At 38.5% G+C, this 20,372-nt stretch overlaps 1 protein-coding gene across 3 annotated transcripts; it reads left to right on the top strand.

Moving 5' to 3' along the window:
- The first annotated feature begins 4,196 nt into the window (after positions 1-4,196).
- syt5a (synaptotagmin Va) lies at positions 4,197-18,774 on the top strand. 3 transcript variants are annotated; one of them, XM_057817976.1, is made up of 10 exons: positions 4,197-4,316; positions 7,002-7,162; positions 7,994-8,008; positions 11,184-11,365; positions 11,465-11,551; positions 12,966-13,133; positions 13,209-13,376; positions 13,705-13,822; positions 15,658-15,791; positions 15,913-18,774. In XM_057817976.1, the coding sequence occupies exons 2-10, from the start codon at positions 7,006-7,008 to the stop codon at positions 16,120-16,122; spliced, it is 1,239 nt and encodes a 412-aa protein (XP_057673959.1). In that variant the 5' UTR covers positions 4,197-4,316; positions 7,002-7,005; the 3' UTR covers positions 16,123-18,774. The 3 variants fall into 3 exon arrangements, with proteins under 3 accessions (XP_057673959.1, XP_057673961.1, XP_057673960.1); XM_057817977.1 differs by having other exon boundaries at positions 4,222-4,313; positions 7,003-7,162; XM_057817978.1 differs by lacking the exon at positions 7,994-8,008.
- The last annotated feature ends 1,598 nt before the right edge of the window (positions 18,775-20,372 follow it).

Raw genomic sequence — 20,372 nt, 5'->3', positions numbered from 1 at the left:
TGACTTAAGTACTTGTGATATCTGGCAATACAAATGCAGTGTGAAATTGCTATCCCAATTGGCTCTAATTCTAGCACCTCTCAAGACCAAAAACATTTTCTCACTTGAACCTCTTATTAAAAAGATGTAATGCTGAAGTTTGGGGCTACTATAGGTGTCATTGTGTACAGCATAGATATCACCTTTATAGAAGTAGATCCATAATTGGTGGTATAATCCATTCTACAGGTGTTTTTTTTTTACTAAATTTCGCTAGGTGAAATCTTGGCTGATTTTCAAACTGTTAAGTCAATTAAGGCTATAATTCAGGCACAATTTTGGAAAAATAATTCTTAATCTGCAATTGATAGGTACTGTTTCGAAGTACACACCTAATTGACGTGTTTAGTAAATGGCACAGACCTAAATGACCGATGCGCGCATTTCGTATCTAGTGACTACTTACTGTAATTTTCGGACTATAAGCCGCTACTTTTTTCCCTCATTTTGAATCCTGCGACTTATAGTCCAGTGTGGCTTATTTGCTGATTTATTTGGGTTAATAGGTAACACTTTATTCGACAGCGGCGTCATTAGACTGCCATAAGACAGTCTTAATTATGACATGACACTATCATGGCCATTAATAAATGCTTATGACATGTCTTATGAAAGTCTTATGGCACAACTGTCAAAGTATTACCAAATACACAAGTAGTTAATGAAACAACCGGAACAGTAACTGAGTAAATAATTAGCACAGAACATGAATTTAGATTTTTACATGTTATGCTGCAATGCATGCTAGGAGGCATGTTAGATGACAACCGTGTTGACAGCATGTGGCAGCAATGTTTGCCTGTCTCTCCCAAGGGAGCAGTGTTGGCTAGATGAAGCTTCTTGAACCAATGAAGCTTTGCATTTTGCAATTGGTCCAAAGCTTCATGGTGGGTCATTTGGTCCTATGACATTCTTATGGCACTACTGTCAAATAAAGTGTTACCAAATACCATAACTAGCAATTAAAGGTATTAATGCAATTAATGATAGGATGCATGTTGAACGACAACAGTGTTGACAGCAGGTTGCAGCAGAGGTTGACTGTCTCCCCCAAGGGAGCAGTGATAGCCATACGAAGCTTTTTGAAGCAATTAAGCTTTGCATTTTTGCAATTGGTTCAAAGCTTCATTGTTATTAATTTGGTCTTATGACCGTCTTATGATGCCGCTGTCAAAGTGTTACTGGTTAATATCTTTTGGTGTAAATATCCCATAATACAGTGAGGAGAGCTGCGGCTTATAGTCTAGTGCGCCTTATCTATGAACAAATGCCGTTTTTGTGCCAAATTTGGTCTGTGGTGGCTCATTTGATCGTGTATACATATACAGTGGGGAGAACAAGTATTTGATACACTGCCAATGGGTTTTCACATTGGCAGTGTATCAAATACTTGTTCTCCCCACTGTGTATATATATATATATATATATATATATATATATATATAGTCCTTCTAAAAAAATTAGCATATTGGGATAAAGTTCATTATTTTCTGTAATGGACTGATAAACATTAACATTAAACTTTCATATATTTTAGATTCATTACACACAATTGAAGTAGTTCAAGCGTTTTATTGTTTTAATATTGATGATTTGGCAAAAAATTCAAGAAAAGCCAAAAATCCCTATCTCAAAAAAATAGCATATTTCATCCGACCAATACAAAAAAGTGTTTTTTAATACAAGAAAAGTCAACCTTCAATTAATTATATCAGCTAGGCACTCAATACTTGGTCGGGAATCCTTTTGCAGAAATGACTGCTTCAATGTGGCGTGGCATGGAGGCAATCAGCCTGTGGCACTGCTGAGGTGTTATGGAGGCCCAGGATGCTTCGATAGCGGCCTTAAGCTCATCCACAGTGTTGGGTGTGGTGTCTCTCAGCTTCCTCTTCACAATATCCCAAATGGGGTTCAGGTCAGGAGAGTTGGCAGGCCAATTGAGCACAGTAACGCCATGTTCAGTAAACCATTTACCATTGGTTTTGGCACTTTGAGCAGGTGCCAGGTCTTGCTAAAAAATGAAATCTTCATCTCCATAAAGCGTTTCAGCAGATGGAAGCATGAAGTGCTCCAAAATCTCTTGATAGCTAGCTGCATTGATCCTGCCCTTGATAAAACACAGTAGACCAACACCAGCAGCTGACATGGCACCCCGGATCATCACTGACTGTGGTCACTTGACACTGGACTTCTGGCATTTTGGCATTTCCTTCTCCCCAGTCTTCCTCCAAACTCTGGCACCTTGATTTCCGAATGACATGCAAAATTTGCTTTCACCTGAAAAAAGTACTGTGGACCACTGAGCAACAGTCCAGTGCTGCTTTTCTGTAGCCCAGCTTCTGCCGCTGTTTTAGATTCAAAAGTGGCTTGACCTGGGGAATGTGGCACCTGTAGCCCATTTCCAGTCCACGCCTGTGCACGGTGGCTCTGGATGTTTGTACTCTAGACTCAGTCCACTGTTTCTGCAGGTCCCCCAAGGTTTGGAATCTGCCCTTCTCCAAAATCTTTCTCAGGGTGCGGTCACCTCTTCTGGTTGTGCAGCGTTTCCTGCCACACTTTTTCCTTCCCACAGACTTCCCACTGAGGTGCCTTGATACAGCACTCTGGGAACAGCCTATTCGCTCAGAAATTTCTTTCTGGGTCTTAGCCTCTTGCCTGAGGGTGTCAATGATGGCCTTCTGGACAGCAGTCAGGTCGGCAGTCTTGCCCATGACTGTGATTTTGAGTAATGAACCAGGCTGGGAGTTTTTAAAATCCTCAGGAATCTTTCGCAGGGTTTTGAGTTAATTCGTAGATTCAGATGATTAGGTTAGTAGCTTCTTTAGAGTACCTTTTCATGATATGCTAAATTTTTGAGATAGGGATTTTTATTTTTTTCTTGACTTTTTTGCCAAAATCATCAATATTAAAACAATAAAAGGCTTGGACTACTTCAGTTGTGTGTAATGAATCTAAAATATATGAAAGTCTAATGTTTATCAGTACATTACAGAAAATAATGAACTTTATCATAATATGCAATTTTTTTTTAGAAGGACCAGTATATGATATCTATGGTGTACTGTCTAACTGAGTAGGTGTACAAATATATATGAGAAAAATGGTGTTTCGCATATCACATAATGGTGCTTTTTCATAAAGGTTTCACCATTGTGGTTGGTTACATTACAGCACTGCAATACCAGAAGCACATTCATTCAATTTTGTTTGCTAAATTTAAATCATGAATTACAATACATGGTTGAATAGCAAATACAGAGAAGAACTGTTTCATGAAGTAAATGGGATTTTACTTTTATAGTGCTTTTTCAGTATTGAAGTTTCAGGAGCAATTGATGGGTATGTAATCTGGTGACTAGACCATATACCTGTCATGGCTAGCAACAAATCCACAAATTTGGATTCAAAGATAACACTCTCCCACCAAAGCCACACCACCTCTTCTTTGTAGGCCTAAACCTATTCACAACAAATAAATTAGAATAAGATGAATGAATGAATGAATGAATTATATGCAATAAAAGTGTATTAATATATTCCTATGATTGTGTTTTTGTCCTTTTGTAGAATTTGTCTTTATTGCAGTGCTCCTAGTACTGTATGTTGATGTTATATTTTTCAAGACAGTTTTGCTGCTGTACATTGTATTGTAACAATACTACTATGTACAGTGTTCCTGGTTGCCCTATCATTGGTAAAAGTAAAAGAATGTCCAGCAGATTTTTAGGTTTTGTATATTTGAGTATTCCAGTATGTTTTACTTTCTGTTCGTCCTAACGAGACAAAATGAGCTACTCACCAGAAGTGGTAAGACAGACGGGTTGAATCTGTCCACCATGCATAACTAGGTTGCTTCAGCTTCTGGGCTGAAACCTGTTTCCAATAATGTACTTGTAAATTATGCCTCTGCGTGTGTGTGTGCATGAAAACAAGAAACAGTTTTAAGTTGTTTTTTTCCCAAATATCCTTCATGGAATGAAAAGAAAAATAAGTCTTGAACTAAAATATAAAGTCTGTTTTTTGTTTTGTTTTGTTTTGTTTTTAATTTGAGGAGATCTCTGACACTAAATTAGAGCCTTAAAACCAAATGTGTTGTGCAGTGTAGCCAGTAAGTAGTTGGCAGTAAGGGATAATGAGGAGATTAAAAACGACGAAGGGGGAGGGAGAGAGAGAGTTGTGTGACATCTCTTTGGTCAACATTGCCAGATTGGAGCTCAATACATTTGGATGCATCATATTATTAATATTGAAATAACTGAGGATTGAGACAAAGATAGGTGAGTAATTTACATGCCATTCATATATATCTTTTTTAGTAATACATTCCAACTTGACTTCATATGACGATGTTGATAGTAATGAGAAATCTGCCTTGCAACCTAAAAAAAATTGTGATTGCCAAAAAAATAAATGATTAAATAAATAAAAAATCAGAACCTCTTAAAAAATGTTCGGTCTACAGTAGAGTATCCCTATGGTGGTAAATTCCTTAGGAAACCATAGCCATAGGGAAGTATTGTACTGCATTGAAGTTTTTTTTTTTAGTCTTGTCTCCAATGTTTAGATAGCAATAGTTCAAAGTTGGATTCATTCATCAAGCAAGCAAAATATTAGGTGATGCACAATAAAGGATGTCTTCCAGAATTGCAAGATTACTTCAAGTGGCTTAGAGGTGGTGGGATGGTGATATATTTATCGTGTCAAAAACTCACTTTAATCTACATACACTACTACAGCAACATTACCACCTCATTGTCGGTTCTTCTGTACTGTTGTATTTTACACTTTCTATCTTCATGCCTATAATGTGGACCGATCAGCTGGTATACAGTATCTTAGTGCTTTTATCATTCCTACACAGTAATCACATTATTTGTACTGATACAGTACACACCTGGGAAATGAGATTTCTTGTTAATTGATGCAGAAAGTGTGTTGGTTATGAATGTAGCTGAAGTTCCCATAATGAAGCCTTGGTGATCTATCAGAACACAAAACAAGAATCAACATTGACTATTTGTACATTACACTTGGTGCTACAGTTTGTGATTTAAATAGCTTTTTACAGTAAAACAACAACAAAAAAATTCCCAAAAGTTGTGCTAATTTAAGATTTTAAGTAAGCACGACTCAAATCTCTGTGACTCAAAAGTTAGTTATATTATTTCTAGGGGTGTCAAACGATTAAAAATTTTAATCGAGTTAATTACAGCTTAAAAATGAATTAATCGCAATTAATCGCAATTCAAACCATCTGTAAAATATGTCATATTTTTCAGTAAATTATTGTTGGAATGGAAAGATAAGACACAAGATGGATATATACATTCAACATACAGTATATAAGTACTGTATTTCTTTATTATGACAATAAATCAACAAGATGGCATTACCATTATTAACATTCTGTTAAAAGACTTGTAGTTCTTAAAAGATAAATGTTAGTACAAGTTATACAAATTTTATATTAAAACCTCTCTTCATGTTTTCGTTTTAATAAAATTTGTAAAATTTTCAATAAAAAAATAAACTAGTAGTAGTTGATGTCAGTAATTACTTACACAATGCTCATGGGTGCTAAAGCCTATAAAATCAGTCGCACCCAAGCGCCAGCAGAGGGCGCCAAAACTCCGAAAAACATAACAAGTACACATTTCACTGTGCTGTCATTTTAATCTGTTTGAGCGGGGTATTTGTGCGTTAATTGCGTCAAATATTTTAACGTGATTAATTTTAAAAATGAATTACCGCCCGTTAACGCGATGATTTTGACAGCCCTAATTATTTCTAAATATACTGTATACTGAAGTGAAGTTCTACTTCGAAGATAGTGTCCAAGTACCACAATAATGATCAACATTAAAATATAGTAAGATGTCAGCCTAAGTGTTCCTTATAACCTGTAATTATCATTGGAAGCCACTACAACATTTAGTACGATTTGAACATTAAAACAAGTCAACAGGAAACTGCTCTTAACCACTTAATTGGTTAAAATAAATAAATAAAACAGTTCTTAAAGTTTAACTGTAAATGTCTTTAGTTACTATGTTCATTCATATATGTTTGTTGTACTTCAAGTTTTAACTCATTGGCTTCCACTAATAGCAATAGACATTCGTTCATTTGCTGCCATCCCTCCTCGTTCAAATGGATTGGACGTCTACTTGTGACAAACTCATTTCAATTCTCAGTAGAAGGATAAAAGAAAGCCACATGGTGATCTATCATCCTCAATGGCACTGAAATTGTTAAATAATATACATTGTAGTTATATTTGTATTCATATGCATACTATCAGCTAGGGCCCAAGTACTGCTCATGGTCCTGGTACTACATTTGAGAATCACTTCTATAGTGTATTCAAAACCCAAAAGATAACATTTTCTGCTTAAAAAATTAACATAAATGTGGTGCAATCCTGACACACAGACACAATCTAATCATTTGTTTATGCAATTGCAGGAGATAAAATCAGCCAGATGTCATGATAGAAATATGACATGTAAGTGATGAGGCCAGTCTCTTTGTCAGAATGTGATTGGTCACGCGGTAGAAGGATTACTGGAACGTCGAGCGAGAAACGTCCAAAAGGGGAGGAGACTCGCAGATGTAGGGGGAAAAACTGTGCTTAATTTGTTTAAACCCTGGGATTTTTGGATTACCTTGGCTACTTAATCTTGTTACAATACTGCAGAGTGTAACGCAGGGACGTTTACTTTGACTCGTTATTGGGTGCTGTATTGCCTCAATTTAGGGGCTGGAACTGATAGACTATTTTGTATTTGATGTGTAATATCTTTTACAACAGAAAAAGTAATATTACAAGTGAAGTAATTAAATGTCAACAAGAGAAAGTGTCAATAATTGAACCTGAAATATAGTCCATCATGTGAAAATGCTTTCAATATGTCAGTAACATTTCAGCTACATGCATCTAAAAACAAATTGTATTTCCACAGAGCAATGATGCGATTGCTCAACATGGTGGGCGCGCGAGTCCGTAGGGCAGCGGAGGAGGAAAGCAGGGAGCCCCCACCTCCCCCGCCTCCCTCACATCATTCCAACCATCAATTTGAAAGCATGAAGAACAAGTTCTTCAATGAACTCACTCACTTGCCCAGTAAGTGAACACACAAACTCATATGCAGAGGATTCTTCAACTACCGAATAATTTGTATCCCAGGCAGAAATAGGAATAAAATAAGCACATTTTTAGTCATGCTGCACTTACGAGACACAATGGCGAAATTAAAAAAAAAAGTATATATGATAAATTATTTTTATTGTACATAATATGGTTTTATATGGAGTGTTTTTGTCAAATGTCCTTCGGGCACTTGGCCAGGTTTTGGACCCATAAACTCAAACTAAAATTAAATTTGATTTGTTAGTAACTTCATTGGAAAATTGCACATAAATTGCTTATTTTAATGAAAAATATAATGTGCTTGAAAGATCATTCACAAACCCTTTACAATTCCTGTAAATGCAAAAATAATTATAAAAATACCATTTTATATTGTATATTTGAGTATATTTTGAGGTAATGCTAAAACAAAGATTAGGATGCTAATATGTCATCAGATTTAAAAGAAATGTGAAACATTGTCATTTCCACAACAGTTTTTACATCACTTCATCACATCACTACAACAAATCTAAAAATTACTGCAAAATATCATGACTAAATTTGAGGGTCGTTGGAGAATCGCCCATGTTTGATCAACATGTTAATTTTATACCTCCCGAAGTTTGTCAATTTAAATTGAGGATTATTGTATTTGTACTCTCTGAATTCATTAACCAGTTCATCTGTTTTTTGCCTTTTCAATATTTACTCATATCATTCGACATTTGTAATATTAGATAACCATTCAACCACTTTGAGTCATTTCACATGCCATTTGTTTTGTCTTCTTTCTCTCTCTTCTCTCATTGTCATTCTGATCAGACCATAAACTCAATCGTAAGTACCAGTCCAAATCCAAATTAGACTGAATGTGGCACAAAAGCTGATGGTAGAATGGTAGTACAATAGTAGCCACTGTTTTTTAATTATTCATATTCACTAGACGCATACTGGTATATACAGTAATTGTTGGTGTCAGGTTTAGCGATCACATAGAACAGGGGTCGGCAACCCAAAATTTTGAAAGAGCTAAATTAGAGAGAAAAAAAAAAACATATATGTCTGGAGCCGCAAAAAATTAAAAGCCTTATATCAGGCAACAAATGCTGTATGTATCATTAGTAGCTATGTTAGTCTACTTTTAAAATGACTTAATTGCCTACAAATACAGCCTTCATGATTACTGTATTTTGTGCAGCACACCTGAAAGCCTTCAATTTTCTCAAAAGCCGACAGTGCGCCTTATCCGGTGTGCCTTATATGTGGATCAATATTAGTCAATCATGGCATGACATTCCGTTTTGCTCAGATCCATCTTGTGGATGCATAACGCCTCGCCAACCACTACTACTACTACTACTACTACTACTACTGCACCTTATAATGTAGTGCACCCTATAAATGAAAACGGTTTTAAAATAGGCCACTCATTGAAGGTGCCCCTTATACTCCGATGCACCCTATAGTGCAGAAAATACGGTAAGTGTTTATTTTCTCTGTATTGAATCCTATAGAGCAGGGGTCGGGTACCTATGGCTCGTGAGCCAGATCTGGCTCTTTTGACGGCTGAATCTGGCTCGCGGACAAATCTTTAATTGTTAAAAAAAAAGTTTCGTTATACTCCTTTGCGCATTGTACGAAACGGCGACGGTCATCGATCATATGCTGGTGTTGTGCAATAATGAGAAGATGGGACTTTTGCAGTGTATGTTAACTTTTTTAATGCTCCGACAACACTCGCTTAATTTGCACTAGATATTATCAAATAGCAACCTAAATGTGCTACGTTAGATTCCCCCCAAGTCCCATGCCATTAGCTGCGTGAGCCAAGGGTGATCATGGGACACGTAGTCCGTATACTAAAACCAGCGACTAGAAAGCCGGTTTCGCAGTAATTTTAGTGGGAAAGTGGCAAACATACGTGTCGTTGTTTCTATCTATATTTTTTTTAATCTATCAATCGCATTGGCAAAGCAGATGAGGCAGTGACGCTGTTCAAGTGGGGTCGCCGTATTTTGCTGTCGAAATTAGCGGCCGATGTGCGCATGTGAAGTAAACTTCCCTCGTTTTTAGTTTCGTTTTCAGCATTTGTCAGCTAATTTTAGAAACCCTTTTGGGAAGATGGGAAAAAGAAAAAAAGACGAGGAATATCTTACTTTTCAGCAGGAACTGACAGAGGAATTTGCCTTTGTAGAGTGTTTTTAGCGACTTTTCGGATAAAGACCGTCATGATGTCAAATCAAATTGAGGCAGCGCAAGTGAAGGACATGAATGCGGCACCGTTTTTTTCTCGCGCTTTGGACGAGTCAACAGACGTAAGCAATTCATCCCAATTCGGCGTGATTGCAAAGTTTTGACTATGAAAGGGACAACAAGAGGGGAGGATTAGTTCAAAATCTTCACTGAGTTCGCTAAAGAAAAAAAATCTACCGATGGATAAACATGTTTCGGTGTGCACTGAAGGTGCTCCGTGCATGGCGGGGAAAAACAGGATTCATGGCGCTTCATAAACATGAAAAGAGACGCATCCCAAGTTTCTCAACACCTGCATGAAGTTTAACCAAGGGCGTAGGTTTGGTCTCAACATTGGTAGGGACGATATAACAGCATAACCTGCATGTACACTTTTTGCTGGGGACGGCACATTAACAAGACCAAACAGATTGGGTGAGCGGGGCACAAGGTCACATTTCTCATGAATATGAACCTAATTAATTGAAAGGCAAAATGATCAATGCTAAATAAATCAGTATTGACTGATAATAACTTTTACGTGCATTGGTTCAGGTGATACACTGCCGATTCAAATCTTTTTTTTTTCAAAAATTACTAAAGAAACATTTTGAAAACTTCCAGAAAAATGTGGTTTTTATTAGCAATTATAAACATAATGAAAATCATTCACTTAATAATTGTTGGGTCAATTTTATCCTTACAATATATGGGAAGACAACCTAAATTCCCTATATAACTGAACTCATATAATGCAAATAAGGTTGCTTAAAAGTTGGTGGGGACAATTTTAGCATCCTGAAAAGTTGGTAGTGTTATGTCCCTACCGTCCCTATGCAAACCTACGCCCTTAAGTTTAACCCCACCAAGTATCAACCAGACTACAAAGCCATCAGCAAAACCATGCAGCACCAGAATTCGCATTAATGGTAAGAAATACTCATCATTGATTAGCAACAGCATAACAATGTTATTAAAAAGAATTCAGAGACTAACCCAAACCCTTGTACTTTAAAAGTTTTGAAATTACATAGAATGCATACATTTCTTGTATTTTTAGTTCTAAACATATTGTCTAAAATGCGGTGTTCATGGCTCTCTCAGCCAAAAAGGTTCCCGATCCCTACTATAGAGAATGATGCACCGCGTGACTATGTTGTATGATGCCGGCTGAAATTTAACTTCATTACAATCTTAATGAATTAGAAAAATGTTTGTGTCATGTTTTTCCTCCTACAGAAACCATATTAAAATAAAAATATAATTCTAGGGAGCCACAACGAAGCGCTAAAGAGCCTCGGGTTGCTGAACCCCGTCATAGAAAAATTAATATGTCGATTAATTAATGCAAACAAGTGATTTGTCCTATTCCTGGGTTCCCCACTCCACATCGCTTGCATGCTCACCCTGCCCAACCACACACCTATTTGACCTATCTTCCCCATTCGTATTCTTTTGGTTACTAGGCGTATGCCCGCCTCCCATGGTGATCCCCTTGGCAAGTAGTCGTATTGACCTTGCAACCCAACTTAGTAACTTATTTACAACAGCCTGGGTGTGTGGTATTGGCTGATGCCGATACTGTACCGCTACCACGTTGTTGTTGTTGGTGTTTTTTTTAAAACATACATTATTATATAAACAACATTTATATATATTTCATTCAACTCTCCCAGTAAAAATGAAATGGACATCTGGCGCCATCAGTGGCAGCTGATGAGTTCAATGAGTGCGCTATACAGGGTTAATCATGATTATTTTTCTGATGATCTTTTTCAAGTGCCTATGTGGGCAGTGGGTGCCATTGTGGTGGTTGTCCTGGCCCTCATTGCATGCATGGGATTTTGCATCTATAAAAAGTGCTTCAACAAAGGTAAGAAGCCCAAGAAGGTCAGAGAAAGGAAAGCTGGCCGAGGACGTAAGAAAAAGGAAACGGAAGGAGAGGAGGGTGATGAAAAGAAGGTGAGAAAAGTCCATACATGAAGACCAAGCCGTCGATCCGTGGAATTTTTGCCTATGTGTTGTTCTTCCATACTTACTGTTTTCCACTGGTTTTTCTAGGAAGGAGAGGAAGGTAAAGAAGAGGAGGAAAAAGAAAATTTTGGCAAACTGGAGTACACGTTGGACTACAATTTCACTGATAACCAGGTATTGTACTCATATACGTATCTTCAATTACATTTGTACCAGTGTTGTTTCTGGCAGCCTTTTTTATTTTCGTCTTAGTCTTTGAGACGACAATACTTGTTAGTTTTAGTCATATTTTAGCCGTCTGAACATATCTTTATCTTCGTCTAGTTTTTGTTGATGAAAACTGAAGACTAATTTCGTCTGGTTCTTGTCGATGTTCACTTGTGACCGGTGGTTTTCAACTCTGTGTTGTATGTGTGAAAGGCTGGCGGGAGTCATGATTGCAGTGTGGTGTGCTTTTAATTTCTGATAAAAGTCACAAAAAGACAATCCTCCCATTAAACTTGGCGTTAGCAACGTGCCCCTATTCAAAATAAGTTTAAAAATGTGATGCAATAAGAGTTTTATACATGAATACACGCCTGGAAATTACATTTTAGAACAAAACTCTCCGCAGATAAATGGCATTTATCTCCTCATCGACATCCACACAGAAAAGGTTGATAAACTAATAAAGTGCACCCAACTTAAAGGAGAAGGTGTCGCGTTAATAACTGACATAGGGGAAACAAACAACACACAAACAAAAAGTTCCAACTTTGAAGGCAAATCGACAGAAATAAAATAGAAAATAAGAAAACAACCAAATTTTGTATAATTATAAAATAGAAACATACAATATTTGCAAGTCTGAGATACCCGTTACACACAAAAATGTTTTTATCTGTAAAATTACAAAGATTTACTCCAAAAATAAATGAATAAATAAATAAAGGTTTCCAGGTACTGTACTTCAAATGAACATTGATAGATGAGCACATATTGTAGCATCTACAAGGACAACATCAACTTGATGATTACACACACCAGCAGGAAAACAGTACATTATTTTCAATTAATTATACCCGCCTGGACGCCACGAAATGTATAGAAAAAAAGTTGTTAGCATTAGCCTATTGCTAACGTGAACATGAATGCTATGCTAATGCCACGAGTTACATTTAGTGTGAGATCACTCTGCACAGACCTTTAAAGGCTAAAGCAACATTGCATATTCTCTCCCGCCAAGAAAACAAATTTTACCGTGTATGCAAGCCTTCATGGAGACTAGAGACGGCACACTAGTGAGTCGGGAAGTTGGGGGGTGGGTGCAGCACGTCACGAGTGACACAACCAGACACTGCTACAATGCAGGCTAACCACACATGAAAATGTCACATATCGTGAACGGAAACTGTTGCGCATTTTCGTCTCGTTCTCGTGAGACGAACACTGGCATGCGTCATATTATGTTTTAGTCTCCCAAAACACGTTTTTAGCCGTTATTATCTCGTCATCATCATGAAAAAAACTGTTCGTTGACGAAATATTTTCAAACACAACACTGATTTGTACACCTGTCAAATAACATTGTTTCTCTTATTCCTATTAGCTGATAGTAGGCATCCTGCAGGCTCAGGATCTGGCAGCCATGGACATGGGCGGGACTTCGGACCCGTACGTTAAGGTATACATGCTGCCGGACAAGAAGAAAAAGTTTGAAACTAAAGTCCAGCGCAAGAACCTCTGTCCGGTTTTCAATGAGACCTTCATCTTCAAGGTGTGGCAAACAACATGAAAATAGTCAACGGTTCATATTGTTGATGTACTTTAACTAGTCTACTCGTCCTTCCAGATACCCTACACAGAGTTGGGTGGTCAGACACTCGTGCTTCAAGTTTTTGACTTTGACCGCTTTGGCAAACATGATGTCATTGGTGAGATCAAAATTCCCATGAACACCGTGGATCTCGGGCAGCCCATACACGAATGGAAGGATTTGATTGGAGGAGAAAAAGAAGAGGTGTGTTTGTTTGGGTTTTCCTGCTTTTGCCAGAAGTGGCCTTTCAAGACAAATATTGGGGAGGCAAAGGTGAAAAACGGTTAGAAAGTCTGGAGGATGATCTGTAATGGGCTGTCAATGCTTGGCAACCATCAAACTTAGCTAAACGGGAGATCATTTGAATAGTGCCTCTATCCAGAATCCAGAAACTCATTGTAAATCATACAAAACGTCTAGAAGCTGTATAAATGTATGCGTTTAAATACAGCATGTACTGACTAAACAGTCAGGGTTAAAACAAACACAGCCTAATCTTTTCCATGTTGTTGCTTTTTTTTTATATATAAAGCAAGAGAAACTAGGAGACATCTGCATTTCACTACGCTACGTTCCCACTGCTGGCAAGCTAACTGTAAACGTCATGGAAGCAAAGAACTTGAAAAAGATGGATGTTGGCGGGTTGTCCGGTGAGTGCACATTGCACACGCATCCAGCTATGAAGATAAAATTTTGTTACATTTCTAACATGATTAAATGGAGTTGTATTCATAAATTATTTTATTACATAGTTACAGATTTTTCAAGATGAGTTATGAGTTTACTCATACATAATACTATGTACATTTAAGTGGGCTGCACATTAGAACAGTGGGTAGCATATCTGGCTCAGAGAGTTTGCATGTTTATTGAATGGTTGTGTTTTTGGTGCTGATACTCAGGCTTCCTCCCATTTTTCCGAAACATAAATGAGCAGTTTTTAAATCCTCCAAAGCTCCTTTCACATATACCTGACACTGTTTAAATCCTGGAATTTAAACAGGCAGCCCTTATGTGTGAAAGCAATTTCCCGGGTCGACTGACACGGAGATGACGCGGACATTTACAGAGTCGCGTCTTTGTATAATGTCCCGGACTTTCCCAGGAAGTAGTGTACATGAAAGCAGGCGTTAAATTCACGGGTCACAGCACGATGACTGATGACATAAATATCATGGCGGGCCCATCGCCACTTCCTCTTTCTTCGCAGTAAGACGAAAAGCGGTTAACAAACATCGCAATTATCAACATAGCAAGCTGGAAATAGCTAGATTAAATTGAAAACAACTAAATTAAATTGCTACTGGATCGTAGAGCCGAGGAAGAGAGTCCATCGTCCATCTTTGGAAAGTTGTGGTTTATATTTTTGCCGATGTTAGGGTCCGCAACTGCGGAAACAAGATTGTACCTCAAAGCACAAAACAACAGTGGGAAGCGTTCAAGGGTTTATTAAATACAAACAAAAATACACGAGATCGCAGAAAATGGGGAATAACACAATGGATCCGTGACAGTTTGTCGACGGGGATCAATAATACTAACCTAAGCGGTAGGCGGAAAGCCGATTAGACAACAAAACAAATACACACAAATACCAGCACAACATAGGGGATTTCAAGAAAAGGGCGGCAGACAAACAAGCTAGCAAATGCACGAAATTTGAGAGTACAAGGTGTCGAATGGCGCCCAGCAGGTTAATATCTCGGCACCCTTCTCTTGGATTGCCTGGGCTTAAATACAGTCTTGATTAGCTTGAATTGGCTCCAGTTACGACATTGGGAATGCTCCCACAACGGTTCTGTAACAAAATATGATTCGACCAACAGAATGTGACAGCCGCTGCCAACCAAAATGTTGTAATGTTCGGGTTATAAAATCGCGCCAGCAGCCCTCCCCGTATAGAGAGCTATCGGGCAACACGGGACAAGTCTGTGAAAGAGTCCAACCCGCGTCATTCCCGGGATATCTCTCCATGCGTGAAAGCAATGAGTAAATCCCGCTTTACCTTACGTGGGAATTTACCGGTATGTGTGTGAAAGGGGCTTAATATACCATAGGCGGGAATGTGAGTGTGACTGGTCGTTTTTCCTAAGAATGCCTTTCTTTTAGGGTACTTTCGGGTCACTTCCTTGTTAATTCATTTTGACTGAGTCAAAATGAATTGGATGCTTTGATTAAATAATTGGAAGATGAGCATTCACAGCCAGTCCCCCCATTTTAAATTAATTACATTTGAATTACAAGATTTTGGGTTACTTTCTGATTATTTTGGGAGCATTCCAGGGTCACTTCCTGTTAATTTTGGGACAACTCGAGGAATTTTCTTTTGCCAAAAATAATGTGTATGGGTGTGTTTGTGTGTGGGGTCGGGGGCCTGTCATTTACAGTCTAGAAAATACAGCACATAAAAGTACTGCAGACACAACATAGTCTTGTTGTCAATGAACTATTTGAATGCCCTAATTTATCCATACTGCCTTTCCAGATCCCTTTGTTAAAGTGGTCCTGCAGCACAACGGGAAACGCCTGAAGAAGAAGAAGACGTCAGTTAAACAAAACACACTAAATCCGTACTTCAATGAGAGCTTTAGTTTTGAGATTCCCTTCTCTCAGATTCAGGTGGGTAAATACTTTAGTCCTTTACACAGTATTGAGGACAACACCAAACACAAATGTTATCTGCCATAATGGTGTTTTCTTTCAGCGTACTTACCCCACTGTATTATGTCCAATCCTACAGAAAGTTCAGGTGATTATCACAGTGTACGACTACGACAAACTGGGAAGTAACGACCCCATCGGCAAGTGCTGGATCGGTTACGGCGCCTCAGGCGTCGGTCTGCGCCACTGGTCTGACATGTTAGCCAATCCGCGACGTCCGGTAGCTCAGTGGCACGTACTGCAACCGGAGGAGGAGGTCGATGCTGCTCTCAAAGCTCCCATTCGCTAAACTAACTACCATAACTGAAAACTCTAATTATAAAGTATGCATTGCAAATTGACACAGACTCATTAATGTGCAGTGGTGTGCATACAGTAAGTATTCATTCCACTTGAACCTTTTTACTCTTAAAAGCACATTTCAGTGTATCGAAAAGGCTTTGCAATGGCTGACAACTTTCAACAATACTGATATTATCTCAAGGAGTGCACATCCATTTTTTTGTATTACATCTTAACTGATTGGCTCGTTGGGGAATATCCTACTGAGCGTCAGTTTCGTATCGTGACGGAAATTTAATTAATGTAGCCTGTTTTAAAGAAGTGCATTAATCCTTTTTAGGGCACCCATTTAAATAGTATGATTTTTATTTTTAGAAAATACAACTTTAGTGTTATTTGGGTGCCATAACCAGAGTTTATTTCACATGGAAATGCCCCAAAATCTGCAGGCAGTGACCAAAAATGAGCAGAAGTGACCTGGGAATGAATTGAAATCAACAGGAAATTACCGGTACTAACAGGATGTCCATCAGGAGTGCTCCAAAATCAACAAAAAGTGAGCTGGAAATGTCTCAAAATCAACAGGAATTAACAAAAGATAAACAGAAAATCAACCAGGAATGCAACACAATCATCAGAAAGTGACATTGAAATGTTTCAAAATCAACATAAAGTGACCAAAATAAACAGGGAGGCGCCCAGAAATGACCTAAAAACAACAGAGAGTGACCCAGAAATCACCCCCAAATCAACAGGAAATGACTCCAGTCTGGGCTGAACCTAAATCGACAGGCAGTGATCCAAAATGAACAAAAGCCACTTTCACATACGCCTAAACACTGTTAAAATCCCAGGAATTAAAAGGGCAGCCCTTGCATGTGAAAGCAATTTCCCGGGTCGGTTGACACAGGGATTACGCGGTCATTTCACGAGTCAATTCTTAGTATAATGTCCTGGACTTTCCCAGGACGAGGCGTTTGTGAAAGCAAGCGTTAAATTCCCGGATCAGAGGACGATGGCTAATGACGTAAATATCATGGCGGGCCGATCATCACTTCCTCTTTCTTCGCACTAAGACGAAAAGCGGTAAACAAAAATCGCAATTATCAACATAGCAAGCTGGAAATAGCTAAATTAACTGAAAACATAATGAAATTAAATTGCTACTGGATTGTAGAGCCGAGGAAGAGAGTCCATCGTCCATCTTTGAAAATGTGTGGTTTATTTTGTTGCCAATGTTAGGGTCCGCAACTGCGGAAACAAGGTTGTACCTCAAAGCAAAAAACAACGGAGGGAAGCGTTCAAGGGTTCATTAATTTCTCAATTTAGCAATTTCTCCAGAAATTACATTTAATTAAAATGTAGTTGTACCAAATTGTTTTTATTAATAAAAAATAATATGAAAAAATACAATGATAATGAAAAAAAACATTGTGTAAAACTAATCACCAAAATAGTCACTTGCCCTACAATGGGTTAATGATATCTTTGTGTTATGTCTTTCCTAATGTTTACCCAGCATGTAAAAATGTTTAGTTATATATTTTGATAATTCCTCTTTCTTTGAACAAGATAATGTGTGACTGTCTGTGCATGTGCAATATGATATAAATGTAAATAAAACATAATTAAGGAATTTAATATTTCAAACAAATTCAGTGACAGGTGGCTCTGTGGATTTTCTATCTTTCTCGCACACACATCCCCACAACAAATGTGTACACTTCTAACTCTTTCAGTGTCATTGACGATGATAAACATCGAATCATGTGTCTTTTTACATTCTTTTCCTGTGTGAATTTGAAGGACTTTGTCGCTAGTTGAGTTGTCTAGCAGCTAGTAGCAGTTTATCGTTGTCAATGGCAGCTAATGAGTTAAGATAAATAATGACACTTTCCAAAGGTTTTATTTTGTGTTTGTGTGTGTGTGGTATGCCGCAACGAGTTAAAGACTGGATTAACTGAGTGCCATCTCTAGTCCTTGTCTCACGCAGTCGACCAAACGTGAGGTGGGAATTACAGAGGATGCCGGCATGTTAAGGCTAGGTAGGATAATGACAAGCCTGTTTAATTCATTGGCTGCCATTGCTGGAGATAAACAGCAAATTCGCTGCCAATCCTCCATTTTCAAATAGCTTGAAATTCTACTAGTGATAAATGAATTTAAATTCACATCAGACATGATCTATTGACAAAATATACACGATTTAGTGGGACAAATTTTCCATGTAATATTTTTGGTGTCCAAAGTAGTGGCGAAACAATAGAAATAGGCAGTCAGTGGTGCGAGAAGTAGGGTGCTGAGGGTGGTGCAGCAAGGAAAAGTGTTTTGGTAGATTTTTTTTTTTTTGGTTTTTAAAAATAAATTAATAAATACAACATTGAAACAATATAGTACAGTCGTACCTCGACATACGATCGCTTCGACACACGATCTTTTCGACATCCGACGTAATTATTATTATTATTTTTTTAAAACATGTCCTGTTCAGCTGTTTGACATGGAGAGTGGTCTAAACAGTTTTAATGTTTCACATTGACAGTCTGACATACTCCCATTGTGATCATTCAACATACCTTGTTTATTATGACAAAGCAGCGAACAGGAAGGGGTTATGGGGGAACAGAAGAAAAGAAACACGAGAAGAAAGATAAGAAACACAAACTACAACAAGAAATACATTGAACGTCTACACTAACTACTAATTTGTTGGTGCTATCGTCAGCTAGATGTGTTTCCGGTTGACACCATGTGGGGGGGCTGTTGACCAGGGAAAGAGGGGGACGGGGGTTGGGTAGTGTATAAGCTAAGTGATTGAAGGGGGTAGAGTGTACACAAATCAGCTCTGTGATCGAGAACCCAGTGATCGTGTGAATCCCTTGTGAGTGTAAACCCGTTGGCAACCGACTCTACGCCAATCCCGGCACCGGGACACCCCACCCGAGCGCGCCCCGTCACATCCAGTCCATGCGAGCCCCACCAGGCGCGCGACAGCCACGCAGACGAGCGGAGACGCCACGCGGGCGCCAACCCAGGGCCACGGCCTCCACCCAGCCAGCCCGGGGAGGGAGGGCGGACGGGGCCCAGAAAAGGAGCCATCGTCCCCCCCGGGATCCAAGGAGGTCCCCCGGGCCACCCGCGCACCCATCAACCAGCCTTCAGGGATGGCAAGAGGGGACGCACCACCAACCCCATTATTACTATTATTATATTATTATTCTGTTTTTTATATCCATAATGTATTTGTTTTACTCTTCGTAACTGCTATTTGCAATTGTAACAGCAGTATTTATTAAGTGCAGGTTTTCGGGCTGTGGAACGAGTTCATGAAATTATAATGTATTCATATGGGGAAATCCTGCTCGACATACGACCATTTCGACTTAAAAAAACAAGGTAATGGAATGAATTAACTTCGTATGTAGAGGCAGAGTTGTTAATAACGGCGTTAGAATATAACAGCACCACCAGCGCAGCGGACGATGCCGTTGAGTCCGTGCTGCTCGCCAAGCAGACCCCGCAGAGACAAAAAAAAAATCCATTTTTATGAGACAGGCGGCAATGAGGGAAAAGTTTACCCAGTTGTCGCGGCCACAACAGCGTCCTCTCTCAGTTAGTTATGTGTAAATAAATTGTTACTTTGCTATCAAAAGCTCTATTTGTCTTGTTGTTTATGTTATTTTGTAAAAGGAAAGCATTATTCAGATGGGATGTAACTAGAGCAAAAATAGCTGTGTTAAAGTCAAAGTTATGTTTGAAATGTATGCTTTCACAAAAAGCTCAATTTCTGTTTTTTTCATCAGAAATTGGAAAATTGCTCAAACTAAGCTATTTTGTAATGCTGATTTATAAAGAATGGATAAAGATATGAACTTACCTTTTTTCCCGCTGAAAGAGTCTAATATTTCTTTTGGTGGGTTCCATGTTTATATAGCAATAGAACAGAATTTTGTGTGGGCCTTGCAAAATCAGTCAAAATCCAGTAAAACGGCCGGGAGCGAAGGGGGTTGCACCAGTAAAAATGGCTGGGAGTGAATGGGTTAATAGCTATGTTACGTTAACATACCGGCCACGTTCGCATTTTGTTGTTCATAAGTCATGTAACATTATCATACTGTACATGTATTCAGCATGTTGTTCTCTATTGTTTTTCTATTTTAAATTGCCCTTCAAGATGACATATCTGTTCTATGTGTTGGATTTTATCAAGCAAATTTCCCCCAAAAATGCGACTTATCCTCCGGTCCAACATATGTT

This window comes from Corythoichthys intestinalis, chromosome 16 (assembly GCF_030265065.1).
Source record: "Corythoichthys intestinalis isolate RoL2023-P3 chromosome 16, ASM3026506v1, whole genome shotgun sequence".
NCBI lineage: Eukaryota > Metazoa > Chordata > Actinopteri > Syngnathiformes > Syngnathidae > Corythoichthys > Corythoichthys intestinalis.
The sequence above is the reverse complement of the archived record's forward strand: the minus strand, read 5'-3'. Positions and strand labels throughout refer to the sequence as shown.